This window comes from Cyprinodon tularosa, unplaced genomic scaffold (genome assembly GCF_016077235.1).
Source record: "Cyprinodon tularosa strain WSP-4 unplaced genomic scaffold, ASM1607723v1 ctg631, whole genome shotgun sequence".
Taxonomy (NCBI): domain Eukaryota; kingdom Metazoa; phylum Chordata; class Actinopteri; order Cyprinodontiformes; family Cyprinodontidae; genus Cyprinodon; species Cyprinodon tularosa.
The window spans coordinates 466,751-487,178 of NW_024039376.1; the positions used below are offsets into that span (position 1 = coordinate 466,751).

General features: G+C 41.4%; 1 protein-coding gene and 1 long non-coding RNA gene across 2 annotated transcripts; both read left to right on the forward strand.

Annotated features, from left to right (window-relative positions):
- Positions 1 to 1,765: 1,765 nt before the first annotated feature.
- On the forward strand, positions 1,766 to 2,527 carry LOC119798641. Its single transcript, XR_005282746.1, has 3 exons — positions 1,766 to 1,884; positions 2,187 to 2,222; positions 2,366 to 2,527. It is a non-coding gene; the product is annotated as an uncharacterized LOC119798641 (long non-coding RNA).
- A 4-nt stretch (positions 2,528 to 2,531) lies between these two features.
- LOC119798631 lies at positions 2,532 to 11,605 on the forward strand. Its single transcript, XM_038308185.1, has 9 exons — positions 2,532 to 2,631; positions 2,711 to 2,956; positions 3,031 to 3,234; positions 3,464 to 3,502; positions 9,197 to 9,232; positions 9,368 to 9,959; positions 10,180 to 10,192; positions 10,422 to 10,460; positions 10,928 to 11,605. Exons 2-6 carry the CDS (start codon positions 2,749 to 2,751, stop codon positions 9,655 to 9,657), a joined length of 777 nt encoding a protein of 258 aa, XP_038164113.1. The 5' UTR covers positions 2,532 to 2,631; positions 2,711 to 2,748; the 3' UTR covers positions 9,658 to 9,959; positions 10,180 to 10,192; positions 10,422 to 10,460; positions 10,928 to 11,605.
- Positions 11,606 to 20,428: the final 8,823 nt, after the last annotated feature.

A 20,428-nucleotide genomic window follows, 5' to 3' on the forward strand; every position in this document is an offset into this window, starting at 1 on the left:
GCATAATTATTGGTGCCAGAAGGGCTGGTCTGAGTATTTCAGAAACTGCTGATCTACTGGGATTTTCACGCACAACCATCTCTAGGGTTTACAGAGAATGGTCCGAAAAAGAAAAAACATCCAGTGAGCGGCGGTTCTGTGGGCGGAAATGCCTTGTTGATGCCAGAGGTCAGAGGAGAATGGCCAGACTGGTTCGAGCTGATAGAAGGGCAACAGTGACTCAAATAACCACCCGTTACAACCAAGGTGGGCAGAAGAGCATCTCTGAACGCACAGTACGTGGAACTTTGAGGCAGATGGGCTACAGCAGCAGAAGACCACACCGGGTGCCACTCCTTTCACCTAAGAACAGGAAACTGAGGCTACAATTTGCACAAGCTCATCAAAATTGGACAATAGAAGATTGGAAAAACGTTGCCTGGTCTGATGAGTCTCGATTTCTGCTGCGACATTCGGATGGTAGGGTCAGAATTTGGCGTCTACAACATGAAAGCATGGATCCATCCTGCCTTGTATCAACGGTTCAGGCTGGTGGTGGTGGTGTCATGGTGTGGGGAATATTTTCTTGGCACTCTTTGGGCCCCTTGGTACCAATTGAGCATCGTTGCAACGCCACAGCCTACCTGAGTATTGTTGCTGACCATGTCCATCCCTTTATGACCACAATGTACCCAACTTCTGATGGCTACTTTCAGCAGGATAATGCGCCATGTCATAAAGCTGGAATCATCTCAGACTGGTTTCTTGAACATGACAATGAGTTCACTGTACTCAAATGGCCTCCACAGTCACCAGATCTCAATCCAATAGAGCATCTTTGGGATGTGGTGGAACGGGAGATTGGCATCATGGATGTGCGGCCGACAAATCTGCGGCAACTGTATGATGCCATCATGTCAATATGGACCAAACTCCCTGAGGAATGCTTCCAGCACCTTGTTGAATCTATGCCACAAAGTATTGACGCAATTCTGAAGGCAAAAGGGGGTCCAACCCGTTACTAGCATGGGGTACCTAACAAAGTGGCCGGTGAGTGTATATTGTCTGAGAAATTGCAATATATTTTCAGTCCAATAGGTGGAGTCAATGGGAACACCTAAAAGTTTTGCCCTTTACTTCCAGTGCCAACCTATCTTTGACAGACTAACTGTGTGCTGCTCACATACCATCACTTAAGCACTCTAGTTATGCTGCTACAGGCTTAGGCTGCTGGAGGACATAATGACAGAGATTAGATTTTGGATGAGCTTTTATTATAAATAGCTATGTGAGATCCATCATCCAGCAGTGAAAACTGGCTTGGAGCTGATCTGCTTAAATGAGACCTCAGATTTCAGCTTTAAGCAACATCCAGTCCAGCATTTAGCCTGATCCTCAGTCAGTTTCTCTCAGTGAGCCAGAATAACAACGCCACTAATGACCCCCTGTTGTTAGGAGGCCAACCGACAGGTGGAGTTAGGTCTGCAGAACAGAACGCCCCTACGCCTTAAAGCTGGCATCTTCTTCATCACTAGCTTTGAACTGAGAAAGATCTTTGGATGAAGAACAGGAACCAAAGTTCTGATGTTTTCTTTAACACATGTTTTGGCTTTAATGAGAAAAATGTTATGAAGGGTTCCTTAATGAGGAGATTAACAACAGAAGCAGTTGTTAGAAACAAGTTAAAATAAATGACCTAGAGCCAAACAGGAAGTTATGTGATGCTGCTAACCCAAAGCCAGGGCCCAGTTGGTGGAGATACGTGTCTTTACATCATTGGCTGCTTCATGTTCCTGCAGCCCCTCAACCACAGAGGAAGAGGAAGGTTTTACTCTCAGCCTCTGAACATCTCTATCAGAGCTCTGAGAGACACAATGAAGGAAACATCTGTCAGATTTCTGCTCAGTAAGTAGAGATTCTTTCTGAACATTTCCTGGGTTTCTTTAGATAACTGATGATGGAGGAGAGGCTGGGAAACAGCCTGGAACTGGGTTAAAACACACTGAGGAGAAGTTCTACTGGAATCTGAAGAGAACAGATGAAACATGGAAAATATTAATAGAACTTTGGGACAGAGAGCTATTTACTACCTGCTGGAACAACATTTAGAGTAACGGTCTGAATGGAAACTATCTGAGGTGTAAAACTGTCTTTATGTGAGAAATGATGAAGTTTTTAGTTCAAAGTTATTTTTTTTTCCTTTTTAGTTCTGACCTCGGTGCTGAGCTGCACAACAAACCAAGGTTGGTTCACTTCCTGTTTAACACCTTAATATTCACAGTTAGCACAAACACTGCATCTCTGCAAAACTTTGGATCAGATAAATGTCAATGTTATAGAAACTGAATTTGTATTAATCAATTAATACAAAAGTTTGTCATTCCAGCAGCTGCTCTGACTGTGAGTCAAAGCAGATCTCAGTTCTTCATCAGAGACTCTGTGTCTCTGAGCTGTGAGGAGAACAACAGCTCTGCTGGATGGACTGTATGGAGGAACACAACCAGAGGAACCAGGACTCAGTGTGGAGATGGATGGGGGAACAGGTTGGTTCTACCTGTAAGATCGCCTCCTTGATCCCATCAGACAGTGGAGTTTACTGGTGTTCGTCCAGAGAGGGAGCAGCCAGCAGCAGCATCCAGCTCACTGTCACTGGTAAGATCAGACTGTGGAGTTAGTGTTGATGAAGCTGTGTGGAAATGGATGAAATGCTGTAGTTTGTCTCTGTGTTGAGGTGGATCAGTGATCCTGCAGAGTCCTGTCCTCCCTGTGATGGAGGGAGATGACGTCACTCTGAGCTGTCTAACAAAGACCATTCCCTCCAACCTCCCAGCTGCTTTCTATAAAGATGGCTCCCTCATCAGGACTGAGCCCAAAGGTCACATGACCCTCCACCATGTGACCAGCTCTGATGAAGGCCTCTACAGGTGTAACATCAGGGGTCATGGAGAGTCTCCGTCCAGCTGGATCTCTGTTGAAGGTCAGCAGCTTCTCTCTCTGCTTTAACCTTCATTATGAGACAAGAACTAAATAATTACCTTTGGATCATTTTAGGGAAACCAACCACTGCTCCTCCTCCGCCTACATCCTCGCCTCCACCTCCTCCTCCATCCCTCACTCCTCCACCTACCTGCTCCTTCACCACCTACCTCCAGTGTCCTCCCGTCCTCATCCTGTTTCTCTCCTGTGGTTCTGCTTTGGTTCTGTTCTTCTTCCTGGTTTTCCTGGTGAGCCGATGTATCCAGAGGAAGCCTGAAGGTCAGTGAGACAAATTATTGGAGTCATTGAAGCTTCACTTTCTGTGATGAAATTCAGAGAAACGTTCTTTAATCGGTTCTTTCCACTGAACTCCAACAGTTTCTGTTCTGAGTTTATTGTCTGCTAATCTTCTACAGATTAATTCCAACATGAAGCAACAATATCCAACCTGCTGAAAGGACTGAACCTCCCAAAGACTAAATGTTCTTCCTGTCTTTGTTAATTTCAGAAGCTGGATTTAATCCCCAGGAGCTCGAACACAGCAGAGGTAACTCTTTAGGAGCTCTGGCTCATTCTGGAATGGTTTCAAAGTTCAGGATCAGATTGAAACTAAATCCTCATAATTTAGGCCTTTGAATAAAAACTCCTTGCTAACATTATAAACTTAGTGATGAATAAGAAATTCATTAAAGTCACGGCATTCGTCTGTTTCCTGCATTCATGTTTGTTGCATTTCAAGGAACTCTGCTGGACTTTCATTCACCACCTGGTGGTCAAACTGTATTACTACACCTTCATCATTTCCACCCATTATAAAAGCAGCAGCTTTACTATAGTGAACAAAAAACCATTTAGTCAGGAGAGTTTAGAGAAGAGTTGATGTGATCTCAGCTAATAATCAATATCCTGCAGACTGAGCATGCTCTGTGTTAGGAAGCATCATCAGAGGTAAACCACCACAGCTTCCTGTAGCTGGTTGGTCAGAACCAGCCTGATGTTTAGACAGAGCAACTTAGATTCAGGTCAAACCGACTCTGAGGTGTCAGAGTTCCCCTCCATGAGCTCTGATGGTGGTTATTTAGGTTCTGACTGCGGGTCGGTCTGTTTTCTTCCCTCTGCAGCAGAGATCTTCTTTGTGCTCCAATAGCCGACATTATAATTATAATTATATATATATATATATATATATATATATATATATATATATATATATATATATATATATATATATATATATATATATATATATATATATATATATATATATACACCCAACCGTTTTCTCACCCCTCGTGGAGTGGGTATGTGTCATCCTCAAGCTCGGGTCCTCTACCAGAGGCCTGGGAGTTTGAGGGTTCTGCGCAGTATCTTAGCTGTTCCTAGGACTGCGCTCTTCTGGACAGAGACCTCTGATGTTTTACCTGGAATCTGCTGTAGCCACTCTCCCAGTTTGGGGGTCACAGCCCCCAGTGCTCCAATTACCACTGGCACCACTGCTGCTCTTACTTTCCACATCTTTTCTAGCTCCTCCTTCAGTCCTTGGTATTTCTCAAGCTTCTCGTGTTCTTTCTTCTTGATGTTGCTGTAGCTTGGGATTGCCACATCTATCACTACTGCCTTCTTCTGCTGTTTGTCGATCAACACAATGTCTGGTTGGTTAGCCATCACCTGTTTGTCAGTCTGGATCTTGAAGTCCCATAGGATCTTAGCTCGGTCATTCTCAACTACCTTAGGAGGTGTCTTCCATTTTGACCTTGGGACTTCCAGCCCATACTCATGGCAGATGTTCCTGTACACTATGTCAGCTACCTGGTTGTGGCGTTCCATGTATGCACTTCCTGCCTGCATTTTACACCCTGCTGTTATGTGCTGTATTGTTTCAGAGGCATCTTTGCACAGTCTGCACCGGGGGTCCTGCCTGGTGTGGTAGACCCTGGCCTCTATTGAACTTGTACTGAGTGCCTGTTCTTGTGCTGCCATGATTAGTGCCTCTGTGTTGTCCTTCAGTCCAGCCTTTTCCAGCCACTGGTAGGATTTTTTGATATCAGCCACTTCTTCTATTTGTCTGTGGTACACGCCGTGCAGCGGCTTGTCCCTCCATGATGGTTCTCCTTCCTCTTTCTTGTCCTCACTTTCAGTTTTCTCCTGCCTGAGGTACTCACCAAGCCATTTGTCTTTGGGGGCCATCTTCCTAATGTACTCCTGGATCTTAGTTGTTTCATCCTGGACAGTGGTCTTGACACTCACTAGCCCTCGGCCTCCCTCGCTACGCTTGGTGTACAGTCTCAGGGTGCTGGATTATGGGTGGAACCCTCCATGCATTGTGAGGAGCTTTCTCGTCTTGATGTCAGTAGCCTCTATCTCCTCCTTTGGCCAGTTTATTATACCAGCGGGGTATCTGATGACTGGTAGGGCATATGTGTTGATGGCTTGGATCTTGTTTTTCCCATTCAGCTGACTTTTCAGGACCTGCCTTACTCTTTGTAGGTATTTAGCTGTGGCAGTCTTTCTTGCCATCTCCTCGTGGTTTCTGTTAGCCTGTGGCACCCCAATATATTTGTAGCTGTCCTGAACATCTGTAATGTGGCCTTCTGGTAGTTCAACCCCCTCAGTTCTGATCATCTTCCCTCTCTTTGAGACCATGCGACCACACTTGTCCAGTCCGAATGACATCCCAATGTCATTGCTGTAGATCCTGGTAGTGTGGATCAGTGAGTCGATGTCTCGCTCACTCCTGGCATACAGCTTGATGTCATCCAAGTAGAGGAGGTGACAGATGATTGTTCCGCTTCAGAATTGGTATCCGTAGCCAGTCTTTGTGATGATCTGGCTGAGGGGGTTCAGGCCTATGCAGAACAGCAGCGGGGATAGTGCATCACCCTGGTATATGCCGCACTTGATGGTGACTTGTGCTATTGGCTTTGCATTGGCTTCCAGACTTGTTTTCCACAGCTTCATTGAGTTCTTGATGAAGGCTATTAGAGTCCTGTTGATCTTGTACATTTCCAGGCATTCCAGTATCCATGTATGTGGCATTGAGTCATAGGCTTTCTTATAGTCAATCCAGGCAGTGCACAGATTTGTCCGCCTGGTCTTACAGTCTCGAGTGACTGCTCTATCCACTAGTAGCTGGTGCTTGGCTCCTCTGGTGTTACTGCCTATTCCCTTCTGGACAGGGTGCATGTATTGAGCCATGTGCCTATTCATCTTAGCCGCTATGATGCTTGACAGGAGCTTCCATGTTGTACATAGGCAAGTTATTGGCCGGTAGTTGGATGGGGTTGTTCCCTTCTGGGGATCCTTCATGATCAGGATTGTTCGTCCTTGGTTTAACCATTCTGGGTGGGTCCCATCCATCAGCAGTTGGTTAATTTGTGCTGCGAGGCGTGCATGAAGTACGGTTAGTTTTTCAGTCAGTAGGTGTGGATCATGTCAGGGCCTGGTGCTGTCCAGCTCTTCATACCTGCCGCTCTTTCTTGGACAACTGCCGTTGTAACGGTTACTGGTTCTTGTTCTGGGAGATTGCTGTGATCTGTTCTAAGATCTTCTAGCCACTGAGCATTGGTGTTGTGGGATGCCTCCTTCTCCCATATGTTTCTCCAGTACTGTTCAGTCTCAGCCCTGGGTGGATCTGATCTTGAATTACCCTGCCACTGTGAGTACACTTTGGATGGGTTGGTGGAGAGCACCTGGTTTATTCTCCTGGCTTCAGCTTCTCCCTTGTATCTCTTTAGGCGGGTGGCCAGGGCGGCGAGTCTTTGTTTGGCAGTTTCTAGAACCTCAGGAATCGACAGCTTGTTGTACTTAGGTAACCTCTTCCCTACACCTTTCTGCAGGTCTGACAGCTGACTAACCTCGCTTCGTGTTGCCTTGATCTTGGCTTCCAGCCTTCTCCTCCATGGGGGCTCTGCTTTGTGGTCTGTGGTGTTTATCTTATAGCCAAGCATCTCTAGGATCACTGTAGCTGTGGCGTAGGTCAGCTTGTTGGTCTCAGTTATGTCTTTAGTAGGGATAGTATGTAGTGCTGCATTTACATCTTCTAGAAGACTTTCAGAGGGTACTCTGTCACTTAGCCTTGGCAGTCTTGGTCGTTGTACTATATATATATATATATATATATATATATATATATATATATATACATATATATATATATATATATATATATATATATATATATATATATATATATATATATATATATATATATATATGATATATAGTTATAGGATATAGTTTGTTAAGAGCAGCTAAAAAAGAGCAGCTGCTGACATCCAATCAGCATTAGGTAACTCTGACTGTTCTGTTCCTTTAAATAATGACATCAGAGCTTTCATTGCTCTGAGCTCCAGCAGACTAAGAACAGTCTTCCAGCTGCATCAGCTGCTCTAATCGACTCTTTTCTTTTGCAGAAACATCAACATCTGTAGTTTACTCAGCAGTGAGGACAGGAGACGTCCATCAGGTACAAATCACCTGCAGAGCAACCAGGAGCAGAGACACAGCTGCTCCATGACACCTTGAAGATCAATTTTAGTTTTTATTGATGCAGATCAAATCTGCTGTAAATATAACTTCAGATATTGACTGTGGTTGGAAATAAAATCCTGTTTTTGTCCTCACTGATGTCTGACTGCATCATGTCTTTCATCCTGGAGCATCTCAGCTCCAGCTGGGTTTTCCTGCAGCTCCAGGCTGAGCTGACCTTCTGGAAACATCTGTAGATGTTTGGAACCAGTTCATCATCTGCAGCTCTGCTCCACTAAGACTTAGAACCAGACCAACCTCTGAGGAGATGAACAAGAGGAGAGCTTCTGAGAACAACTCCAGAGTCCTGTTCTCTCTGAGGAACATCAGAGCTGCTCTGCTCCAGATGAACTGATGCTCCTCCCTGCTAAGAACAGATAAAGATCATTTAGCAGCTCCACTAAATATCAACACAGTGTTATAGAGCCAGTTTGCTGCTGCAGCCCTCACATCAACACTGATGTATACCTAAAACCTTCAAAGGTATACTAACTACTCACACCAGTATATTTATATTAATGTCAACAACAAAAACATTATAAAAACACTTTATTAAAAGCAAAACGTAATTTCATGTACAGATTTATTTTTGTACATAAATCTTGCCCAACTGAATCTGTTTTGCATGGTCCAATATGGAATCACAATCCTAAAAAAAACATCATTTATCAGTTTAATGAAGGAGAAGCTATTAGTCAGCTTTATAAAAACTATTTATTTCCTGAAAATGCAAATTAACAATTATCTAGAAATAGTTCACTATATTTAAGGTGACCAAATTTGGGTTTCTGAAAAGGAGGAATTTTTTTTTGTTTTTTTCTTTTCTTTTTTTTCTGGGGTGGGGGCGGGGGTTGTTTCTGCAGGGTGGGAACAATACCAAAATTAATATATATCATGAATTCCTTATAAGTACAATTTCAATTCCATCCAGAAAAAAATTGGATACGCTGCATTTTAAATATAGCTTAGCATTTTTTTCTTGTAAAATTTCTGGTAAACCTGCAGATATATTTTATTGCATATCCCAGTAAATCTGTTTCACCTTTAAATCTGCAGCTCTCCCTTCTTCTCTCTGTTTAAAAAGATTTATGAACCTATTTACTAATATAATGATGCCAGAAACTAAACTTCAAGATATATAGAAGCTCTGCAGTCTGATTCTGTCTCTGCAAACAGTTGTTTGAAACAACTTTAAAATAAATAACCTAGAGCCAAACAGGAAGGGATGTGATGCTGCTAACCCACAGCCAGGGCCCAGTTGGTGGAGATACGTGTCGTTACATCATTGGCTGCTTCATGTTCCTGCAGCCCCTCAACCACAGAGGAAGAGGAAGGTTTTACTCTCAGCCTCTGAACATCTCTATCAGAGCTCTGAGAGACACAATGAAGGAAACATCTGTCAGATTTCTGCTCAGTAAGTAGAGATTCTTTCTGAACATTTCCTGGGTTTCTGTAGATAACTGATGATGGAGGAGAGGCTGGGAAACAGCCTGGAACTGGGTTAAAACACACTGAGGAGAAGTTCTACTGGAATCTGAGGAGAAATTATGAAACATAGAAAATATTAATAAAACTTTGGGACAGAGAGCTATTTACTACCTGCTGGAACAACATTTACAGTAACGGTCTGAATGGAAACTATCTGAGGTATAAAACTGGTTTTATGTGAGAAATGATGAAGTTGTTAGTTCAAAGTGATTTTTTTCCTTTTTAGTTCTGACCTCGGTGCTGAGCTGCACAACAAACCAAGGTTGGTTCACTTCCTTATTTACACCAAACTATTCACAGTTAGCACAAACATCTCTGCAAAACTTTGGATAAGATGTCAATGTTATAGAAGCTGAAATTTTTATAAATGAAAAAATACTAAAGTTTGTCATTTCAGCAGCTGCTCTGACTGTGAGTCCCAGCAGATCTCAGTTCTTTGCTAGAGACTCTGTGTCTCTGAGCTGTGAGGAGAACAACAGCTCTGCTGGATGGACTGTATGGAGGAACACAACCAGAGGAACCAGGACTCAGTGTGGAGATGGATGGGGGAAACCAGCTGGATCTACCTGTAACATCAGCTGGTTGTTCATATCAGACAGTGGAGTTTACTGGTGTTCGTCCAGAGAGGGAGCAGCCAGCAGCAGCATCCAGCTCACTGTCTCTGGTAAGATCAGACTGTGGAGTTAGTGTTGATGAAGCTGTGTGGAAATGGATGAAATGCTGTAGTTTGTCTCTGTGTTGAGGTGGATCAGTGATCCTGCAGAGTCCTGTCCTCCCTGTGATGGAGGGAGATGACGTCACTCTGAGCTGTCTAACAAAGACCATTCCCTCCAACCTCCCAGCTGCTTTCTATAAAGATGGCTCCCTCATCAGGACTGAGCCCAAAGGTCACATGACCCTCCACCATGTGACCAGCTCTGATGAAGGCCTCTACAGGTGTAACATCAGTGGTCATGGAGAGTCTCCGTCCAGCTGGATCTCTGTTGAAGGTCAGCAGCTTCTCTCTCTGCTTTAACCTTCATTATGAGACAAGAACTAAATAATTACCTTTGGATCATTTTAGGGAAACCAACCACTGCTCCTCCTCCGCCTACATCCTCGCCTCCTCCATCCCTCACTCGTCCTCCCATCCTCATCCTGTTTCTCTCCTGTGGTTGTGTTTTGGTTCTGTTCTTCTTCCTGGTTTTCCTGGTGAGCCGATGTATCCAGAGGAAGCCTGAAGGTCAGTGAGACAAATTATTGGAGTCATTGAAGCTTCACTTTCTGTGATGAAATTCAGAGAAACTTTCTTTAATCGGTTCTTTCCACTCAGCTCCAACAGTTTCTGTTCTGAGTTTATTGTCTGCTAATCTTCTACAGATTAATTCCAACATGAAGCAACAATATCCAACCTGCTGAAAGGACTGAACCTCCCAAAGACTAAATGTTTTTTCTGTCTTTGTTCATTTCAGAAGCTGGATTTAATCCCCAGGAGCTCGAACACAGCAGAGGTAACTCTTTAGGAGCTCTGGCTCATTCTGGAATGGTTTCAAAGTTCAGGATCAGATTGAAACTAAATCCTCATAATTTAGGCCTTTGAATCAAAACTCTAGTCAGGAGAGTTTAGAGAAGAGTTGATGTGATCTCAGCTAATAATCAATATCCTGCAGACTGAGCATGCTCTGTGTTAGGAAGCATCATCAGAGGTAAACCACCACAGCTTCCTGTAGCTGGTTGGTCAGAACCAGCCTGATGTTTAGACAGAGCAACTTAGATTCAGGTCAAACCGACTCTGAGGTGTCAGAGTTCCCCTCCATGAGCTCTGATGGCGGTTATTTAGGTTCTGACTGCGGGTCGGTCTGTTTTCTTCCCTCTGCAGCAGAGATCATGTTTGAGCTTTCATTGCTCTGAGCTCCTGCAGACTAAGAACAGTCTTCCAGCTGCAGCAGCTGCTCTAATCGACTCTTTTCTTTTGCAGAAACGTCAACATCTGTAGTTTACTCAGCAGTGAGGACAGGAGACGTCCATCAGGGACAAATCACCTGCAGAGCAACCAGGAGCAGAGACACAGCTGCTCCATGACACCTTGAAGATCAATTTCCTTTTTTAATTGACTCAGATCAAATCTGCTGTAAATATAGCTTCAGATAGTGACTGTGGTTGAAAATAAAATCCTGTTTTTGTCCTCACTGATGTCTGACTGCATCATGTCTTTCATCCTGGAGCATCTCAGCTCCAGCTGGGTTTTCCTGCAGCTCCAGGCTGAGCTGACCTTCTGGAAACATCTGTAGATGTTTGGAACCAGTTCATCATCTGCAGCTCTGCTCCACTAAGACTTAGAACCAGACCAACCTCTGAGGAGATGAACAAGAGGAGAGCTTCTGAGAACAACTCCAGAGTCCTGTTCTCTCTGAGGAACATCAGAGCTGCTCTGCTCCAGCATGCCCAGGACAGATTGTGCTTCCGGGACGGATCGGGTAGTGACACTGCACCCCAAACTCTCCTATACCTCTACATAGTAGAGGAGCTACTGCGCCTGTACGACTTTTATGAGAGTCAATGGGCAAAGCTTCTGCACCCCAGTTCGTAAATACGTAACGAAGCTGAGGAAAAATCAAAATGCTTTACTCGTCATTAAACATCAAATATTTATCTTGCACATCTAAAAAACATATATAAAAATATTTTGACATATTTAAATTTAACAATTTAATTTAATTTTTGCAATAATCAAGGTTATTGGATAGTGCCCTCTATTGGACAGCTGCCATCAGTGCAGAGAATAAAAACTGAGGGAAAAAACTTCAATATAACTGTAACTGATCAATCAGAACATAGAAATGCTACAGCCCGGTACTTTCTCTACTCAGATCAAAAAACGCAACCCTAGTACCTTCCTAATGCTGTGGTGTGTGCCTCACCAAATCTTTTGGCTTCACTTGGTCTGAGCTTCGTGTCACAAATGAAACTCTTATTCCCTACTGTTTAGTTCTGGAGATAAACTGGTATAACCCAATAGAAAAGTTATATATTTAAGTAGAAAAGATTGTTACTTGTTCCTGAACACTGTTCTTCTGTAGTCTGTCAAATAAATATTTTCCAAAGAAAATTTAGTGTGTTTAAATTCATAAGTAGCCTGCTCATAATATCCCTGTTGTGCCGCTGTCCATGGTTCTGAATGGCATCTTTAAATGTAACAATACATTAAATAAAAAAAGGAAGGGGCAGGAAAAATTAGAAAAAGCTAAAAAAAAAAAATTAGAGTGTGAAAAGAATGAATATGAGTAAGTTTGCTTGACTGATAATGATACCAATAATTATGACTATTGGAGTGATTATATGGCAAATAGCCTGTTCTTATATTGTGCTTTTTCAAGTCAGGAGACTTGAGCAAAGTGCTTTACCATGCATTCAGTCATTCACACACACTGATGGTGGTAATCCAGAGTGAGGCTACCATACAGAGCTGCTCTCTGGCCTCCATCAGGAGGGAATGCAGCTGAAGAGTCATGCCCGAGAACATAACTGTAAATGTCCTGATAAATATTTTTGCATCTTAAATTAATCCAAAGAGTTTATTTGCTCAAGCAGAAATACAGCCAGTGCTTTATTGTGAAAGGCCCAGAGCAGGAAAGTGGCGTGATAGATTGTTGCAATGTGTACAGCAGTAGGGCGAACACCTGCCTGCAGAGAGAAGCTGTGTTCTAAAGTTAAAAAAGGAACAAAGCATAATGTCACAGAGTAATTTTAATTTGCAAAGGGTCTTTAGCACCTGGTTGATGAGGGAACAAGATTCGTATCAGTGTTTGTATTTTTAATGCATATTTAGTCATATTCACAGAGCTTACAGGTTGCTGCTAAGTTATAATTGTTGTAGTAACGTTTTTTGTCCACTAGATGGTGCTAATGGTCTCTGTTAAGTTTTCCATCCTTATTCAGCAATAAACATGTTTGTGAACAGCAATGTTATCTACTATGGGAAGTCAAAGATGGTTACATTATTATGCATTTTCTTTTATTTTATGGTACAAGGCACTATGAGATACTATACTAAAGGGTTAAATAAATATACATGGCAAAATATGGTGATAGCACTAAAGATAAGGATCATCCAGATTAAAAAGGTTTAAGGTTAAATATGATTCAAGGTAAATCGAGGACGTAACAAAGGTTAAAGTCAACATACTGTCTAAGTTACTGATGTAGATTTTATTTGTGTATTATGTAGCTCTTGTGGTGTGTTCACAAGCAAGGCTATTCAATAAAAAAGAATTGTGAACCATCAGTTTGAGAGACCATCTTTTCAACTTGGACGCTACAATAACAACATTGAAATCCGGTGTCAGTGATTAAACCCACAACCACAAACTGCTGCATCAGACGGCACTGTTGCCCATATAATAATAACAATATTAATTACGATTATTATTAATACTGTCAGATATTTACTTTTCCCCCTTGATTTGAATTAATTCATTTTTATTTTTGTATTTGAAATCTTGTTTTTTTGTGTTTTCCTTTAATTTTTTACCTTCCCTGTATTTTGAGCCAGGTTGTAAACAGGTCTAATGCCCTACCTTTATGTTTGATATTTGTTACAGTTAGTACCATGAGGTGGCAGCCAGAGATTCCATAAACAGGGAGCTGGCAAGGTGAAGGCTAGATGTCTATTTCCTGGGTGAGTGACCAGGTGTGTGCTGGGTCCATGCTTTCCTTTGTTTGGTGACTTTTGTAGGTTTGGAGGAAAACTGTTTAAATTGATTATTTGTTAATGTTGCATGTACTGATGTAGTGTTCTTACATAGGTGTTCCAACTTGATCTTGATTTGGTGGCTTTTGGGACTCAGGTATGCAGTGTTTTTAATTTTTTTTTAGATTGATTCAATTAACGTATTTTTTTTAATAAGCATTTAGTAATTTATGTTTTGTTTCACAGTTCTGTGACTGCTTTCTGCTCTCCTTTAAAGTCTGATTTTTTTTCTTGTTGATAAATCACTCAGCCTTGTATTTTGTTGTTTATGAGGGCAGACTAACTATTTTAATTCATTCTGTGTTTGTATTTTCTGTGTTTTGTCACTTCCCATGTCGCTGTGGATCCATATCTGAGACCTGATCCTGTTTGGAGCCTGATCTTGGGTTTAAATTCCATGTCATCATTCTGTGGTGAAACAAATTCACTATAAGTTTGTGCTGAACAATTGTAGTATCTTATGTGGGTTTGTCTGCCTGAAGTGGAGTTCAAATTCTGGTAAAATGTCATTGGGTTGACAAAAGATGGATGAAGTTAATGGGAGATCCTCTTCTGTTTGGAACAATAAAAATGATCAGCTTTATTCCCGTTTCGTATTACTCTTTGGCTTCTTGGACTCGTGTAATATTCAAAGGTTTTTATTATAATTATTACACCAAAATACACAGCTTATTTCAAAGTTGGAAAAAATTCTATTTCTAAGATTTTAATTATCCTTCCTCCTTCTACCTGACTGTCACTAGAAGTCAAATAAAGAGGCAACTGTAGAGACTTCATGGAAATCAATCAGCAGGTCCTGATGGTGTCAGCCTCAGTGTCCTTAAGGTCTGTGCAGAGCAGCTCTGTGGGATTCTACAGAACCTCTTTACCCTTAGTCTGACCCTGGAGTCTGTTCCAGTGATGTGGAAGACATCCTGCCTTTTTCCAGTGCCAAACAGCCCTCAGTGACTATTGCCTCTTACTTGTCTCCTCATCCACGACCTCTTGTCTGTATTGTTCTGTCCATTGTAGCTGTTTGTATTTCTGTAATCTGTGCTTTGGACCTGACTACCCAATTGGTCTGATTACATCATTCGATACATGTATGTTAAGTTTTTATTTTCTTTATGTAAAGATGACGGCTGTCTTTGAGTTAGGTTCATATTTCGCTGTAACTATTTAGAATTTTCCAGACAAATCTGCAGATTGTGTTTAAGTACCTGATAATTGTTTGAGGTTTGGCCAAAAGAGCGTTTGATTTAACAAATAGTTTAGGAAAAGGAGTATGTGCTTTCTTTTTTTGTTGTTTTTACAGTGTCCTGTCTGACAATGTGGCGGTAACAACAATTGTCTTGATGCCAAACAGAGCCCAACAGATTTTACTCTCACAAGTGGAGCAGTAGGGCTATCGTCATAGTGTTCCGCTTGTTTCATGCATATAAATTGCTTTATTATAATTATGGAGGGAGTTTTATATTATATGGACACTGCCATGTAAGAAAAACAGAAAAAAAGGAGAAAAGATGAAAGAAAGAGGAGATAAAAGTGAGATAACGATAAAACATTTTCAGTCTGCTTCATCACCTGCAAAGAGATGTATGATAAAAACGCCTAGATACTAGCGCTGAAGTATGTAGGAGTATGTGCTTTCAAAAATGGGGATTTGTGTTTTAGCAAAAAAAAAACTACTCGTTTTGTGAAAAATTGTGTCTCATTGTAAAAATGGTTCCTCCAGCCTTATTTATCCACTCAGGTTTGTTCTTAGCTCAAAATCATTAATAGGGATGGTTATCGCATGTGTCCAGTTGTGTCACCTTTTGAACAGGCTTCTCTTGACGATATTGGAGTAACTTATTTCAACCAGACACTTTAGGTTTCCATTATACATTAAATTGGACTTAGTATTTATTTACTTTACTTTATTTAAATAAAAGTTAAAAAAAAAATGTCACAACTGACTAAAATCACATATATTTGTCCAAAGTTTTGTTTCAATGACATTTATTTAGGGAACATTACGCCAGACTTTGGCCAGTTCATCACGTAATGATCAAATTGGACAAAAATCAGCATGATTATCCAGTCGTCTGAACTATAGGTTCAAGAAGCAGCTTTCTTTTAAACCGGGACAGTAACTCTCATTTGTAATGCAAGCCAGGTTTTTACTTCAAACATTATATGTTGCTAAACACCTAAACTCTTCTTCTTCGGGGGACCATGGTGAGAATGTTCTGAGTGTAACCTGTCCTATTAAACTGCTCTGTGGTTTAGACCAGCAGTCCCCAACCACCGGGCCGTGGACCGGTACCAGTCCGTCGGTCATTTGGTACCGAAATTGTCATTTGGCTCAGAAAAAAAAAAATATATATATATATATATAGAATTTATCGACGAGTGGTGTTTTATTTTGAAAAATACAAAACATTGGGGTATTATCTCCCAATTACATCAGTCGGTGCATCTGTGCCTCTTGACACAGGTTAATTCAGTTCAAGACTCATCCTCTCTATAACATCCTATCTTTGTGAAGCAGGATTTTCTGTGGTTACAGCGACCAAAACAAAGCTACAGAGCAGACTGGACATCAGGAGTTCACTTCGTGTGTCATTGTCTCCGATTACGCCTAGATGGGACCGGCTTGTTTCGGAGAAACAAGCTCAGGGCTCCCACTAATTCAACATAATGGTGAGTTTTATTTTTATGCTGGTTGTATTTGATTTTATGCCAGTCGTATCATTTTATTTGATCGTATTTACCCCCACACTTTAAAGGGCGGTCCGTGAAAATATTATCTGACATATAACCGGTCCTTGGCGCAAAAAAGGTTGGGGACCGCTGGTTTAGACCACCTTGGTACAGCTAAATTCACTCAAATGGCAGACTTGGCAGTAGGTCAGTGGATTATAAAATGGAAAAATATAAGTAAAACAAAAAGTGGAGGAGACCACTTACTGTTAGAGAGAAATAAAGTCCTGGGAAGGTGAGCTAGTCTTTATAGAGATAATACATCATCTCGTTCTCTCAGATGGAAGATGGTGGAGAAACAGTGGAGGGTTGTAAGGTGGACAGGCAGATGAGTGAAAAGGTTTGGAGCTAAGCAGGAAAAGCAACAACTACCTAGCAGAAGGGTATGGGGGAAACAGGGAGATTTGCAGCAATTACCAAACAATGCTTCTCTCGAAAATTCTGAAGAAAAGGAAGCCAAGTACTAAAATAGATGGCTCACAAACTGGTTCCTGGAAACAGGGAAGAAAACACTGATTGTAGGAGCCATATATACATTTTTGGAATTGATAAGCATCTATAATTGAATCGTTGTTAAGCTTATGACGTGGTGCCTTTTGATTGGTTTTCGAATAATTGGTTTATGAAAGAAAAAAGGACTTGCTCTTTATAGAAGTTTGGCACCTTAGGAGAAACACAGTCTTTTGACCGTCACTTTATTTGTTTTGAATCTGCTTGTTATTTTATTTCTTTTAAATTCAGTAAAGACCTAAAAAATACCGTCGGATTCAAGACCTCCTTTTTTCAAGAAAAAAGTGTCGCGTTCGAAAGAGCTTTAAGGGGCTAAACTAGTGAGGCTTGCCGCACTTACACCAAGTCAAAAGACTATCTCATGGAATGACTCTTCCAAGACTAAGTCAAAATGAAAAGAGGACTTACAGACGAACGGAGATTCAATTCAGCTGAAGGAGACAACGGAGTTGAAGTGGTAAAATCCGTAAGTACCACGTCGTTATCAAGGGCTACAGAAGCTACCCCGCATCAGCTCGGTTGCTAAGCTAACTTGCTAAGTAAGCCAGAACGTGTCGACTAGAAAAGCCCGGTGAACTACACATAGAAATCCTGCACATAAAGGAACTCTTGTCACACATGTTTGTGAACGTTTTAGAAGAGTAAGAAGCTGTTTGGAGGCTCACAGTTTATGTGTAAGAATTAAAAGAAAATTAAAACAGGACTAAATGGAGGACGACGGTGAAGTTGCGCAGGTTGGACAGAAGAGGGAGCCAAAGCCCACAGAACGAGCTCGAGATGACAGAATCATTAGATTAAAAGGAGAAAGAAGAGGAAAGCTGTCACAGTTGACAAAAGAGAAGAATAACATTGAAAGATTGAAACAGAATGAATGCAATGCTGATTTCATTAATGAAGAATCTTTACCATTATTTGTCAAATGCCTGAGAGAGTATGAACACATTAATAACGAACTATGTGAACTGATAAGTGAGGAAGATAAACGTGAAGACCAAGATGTGTTCGAGGGTAGACATTATGAGTTTAAACTTTTCTTGCAAAGCGTTAAAGAATGGATAAAAGATGCACAATGCTCTCCAGAGGAAGATGTGCACCCACATGACAGTGTTTCAAAGGCTACCTCGGTTGCAAGCTGTACATCCCAAGGATCAAGTACAAGTTCAATGCGGCTGAAAATTAAAGCAGAACGTGAAGCGCTTTTAGCAAGAGCAGCAGCAATGAAAAAGAAAGAAGCAATTGAATTGGAAGAAGCCCGTCTTAAGTTCAGAAAGGAGCAACTAGAAATTGAAACGAAGCTTGCCATTTCAGACGCAAAATTAAAGGTGTATGAAGGAAATGAAGAAGCTCAGAAGTCTGAGATTAATTCCTTACAAGCTATTTCAAGACTTAAAGTTGAATCTGTTCATTCTGCAAGCAAATCAGAAAGGCAAGAAATGTTGTCAGATGATGAACAGCAGGCAAATATTGATCCTCCAGTATCAAGGAAGTCTCGCTTTAAAGGGATTTCGACACATGCTCAATGTTCTGATTCTTTTTCAGATGATCTGTACCGGGTTCTACAGCAACAAAATCAACATACTGAGATGCTCATAAAACAACATAGTATGTCTCGACTTCCTCACAGAGAAATTCCTGTATTTACAGGTGACCCACTTTCATATAGATCGTTCATAAGAGCTTTTGAACATGCTATTGAGAACCAAACTGAAAGCCAACAAGATCGGCTATATTATCTAGAACAGTTCACGGGTGGAGAACCACTAGATCTTGTACGCAGCTGTGAGCACATGAAGCCAGATAGAGCTTACAGAGAAGCAAGGGCTTTGCTTGATCAACACTATGGAGATGAGTTGACCATTGCCACAGCATATATTAAAAAGGCTATGGAATGGCCTCAGATAAAACCAGATGACAGAAAAGGACTGAATGCATTTGCACTATTTCTGATTGGATGTTCCAACACAGTGAATGACGTTGACTACATGAGTGAGATGAACAATCCAACCAACATGAAAAGCATTTTGTACAAACTACCATATAAACTGAAAGAAAAGTGGAGAAACCATGCTTACAGCATTCAAGAAAGAAAAGGAACGCGAGCCAAATTTCCTGATCTTGTAGAGTTCATCTACCAACAAGCAAAGGTTGCTAATGATCCGCTTTTTGGAGATATTCTGGATGTCACACCAGCTAATCAGAGCAGTTTGAAGAAAAGGTCTGACCAACTAAAAGGTCTTTCAAAGAGAAGCAGTTTTGCTGTGAATACATCTTGCACCGAAAAGGATACCACCAAGAGCCAGCGTGATGTAACAACTTCTTCAGTCAAGACCATCAGCGCTTTTCAAAGTCCATGTCTTTATTGTAAGAATAGCCATGCTTTGAGTGTTTGTAACAAAATTCAAGAAAAGCCTTCGAAAGACAGAATACAGTTTCTGAAGTCACATGGTCTTTGTTTTGGATGTCTAACAGCAGGTCATCTATATAAAGCTTGTAGAAAAAAGGCCTCATGTTCCAACTGTTCTCTTAAGCACCCAACTATTCTTCATGTGGTGAAGCAGAGTGTTGTGTCAGAAGAAAACGGGGATGACAACCCACAAAACACAAGTGAAGTAACAAGTGCTCTTGTGTCCACTGGATATAAAAAAGGTGAAGTCACTGGGGCCGGAGATAATGAATGCATACTTCCCATTGTGCCTGTGCAGATAAGACACAAGAAAAACAGAACCATCATCAAGACATATGCATTCCTGGATCAAGGTAGCACAGCAACTTTTTGCACCGAGGATCTGGCCAGAAAGTTGAATGTACATGGAAAAAAGAAAAAAATCCTTCTTCGAACCATGACGCAGGAACAGAAAGTTTGTAGTTATGTCCTTACAGATTTAGAGGTTTGTGGACTTGATGAACAAGACTTCATCATGTTGCCAGATGTGTACACGCAACCAGACATTCCTGCAACAAAAGGTAATATACCAAAAGAAGAAGATTTGGAGAGATGGCCTTACCTGAAACAAGTTCATCTTCCAAGTTTAGAGTCAGATATTGGACTTCTCATTGGTGCTAATGCGCACAAGGCTATGGAGCCATGGAAGATTGTCAACAGCCAGAATGACGGACCATACGCCGTGAAAACAGCCCTGGGTTGGGTGGTAAATGGACCAGTCAGCAGATGTCAAAATAGTGAATCACGTCTCACTGAAAAACAAGATTTTCTTGTCAATCGTATTTCTGTATTGAGCATTGAAGACATGCTGGAGAAGCAATATAATACAGATTTCCCAGAGCAACAGTATGAGGAGAGGCAAGAACTGTCTCAGCAGGATAAGCATTTCATGCATGCTGTAACTACATCAGCACAGCTCATTGATGGTCATTATTGCATCAAGTTGCCTCTGAAAAATGACAATGTGATAATGCCACACAATCGTGGTATTGCTGAACAAAGGCTTAACTCTTTGAAGAGGAAGCTAAATAGAAATTCAGACTTTTGTCAAG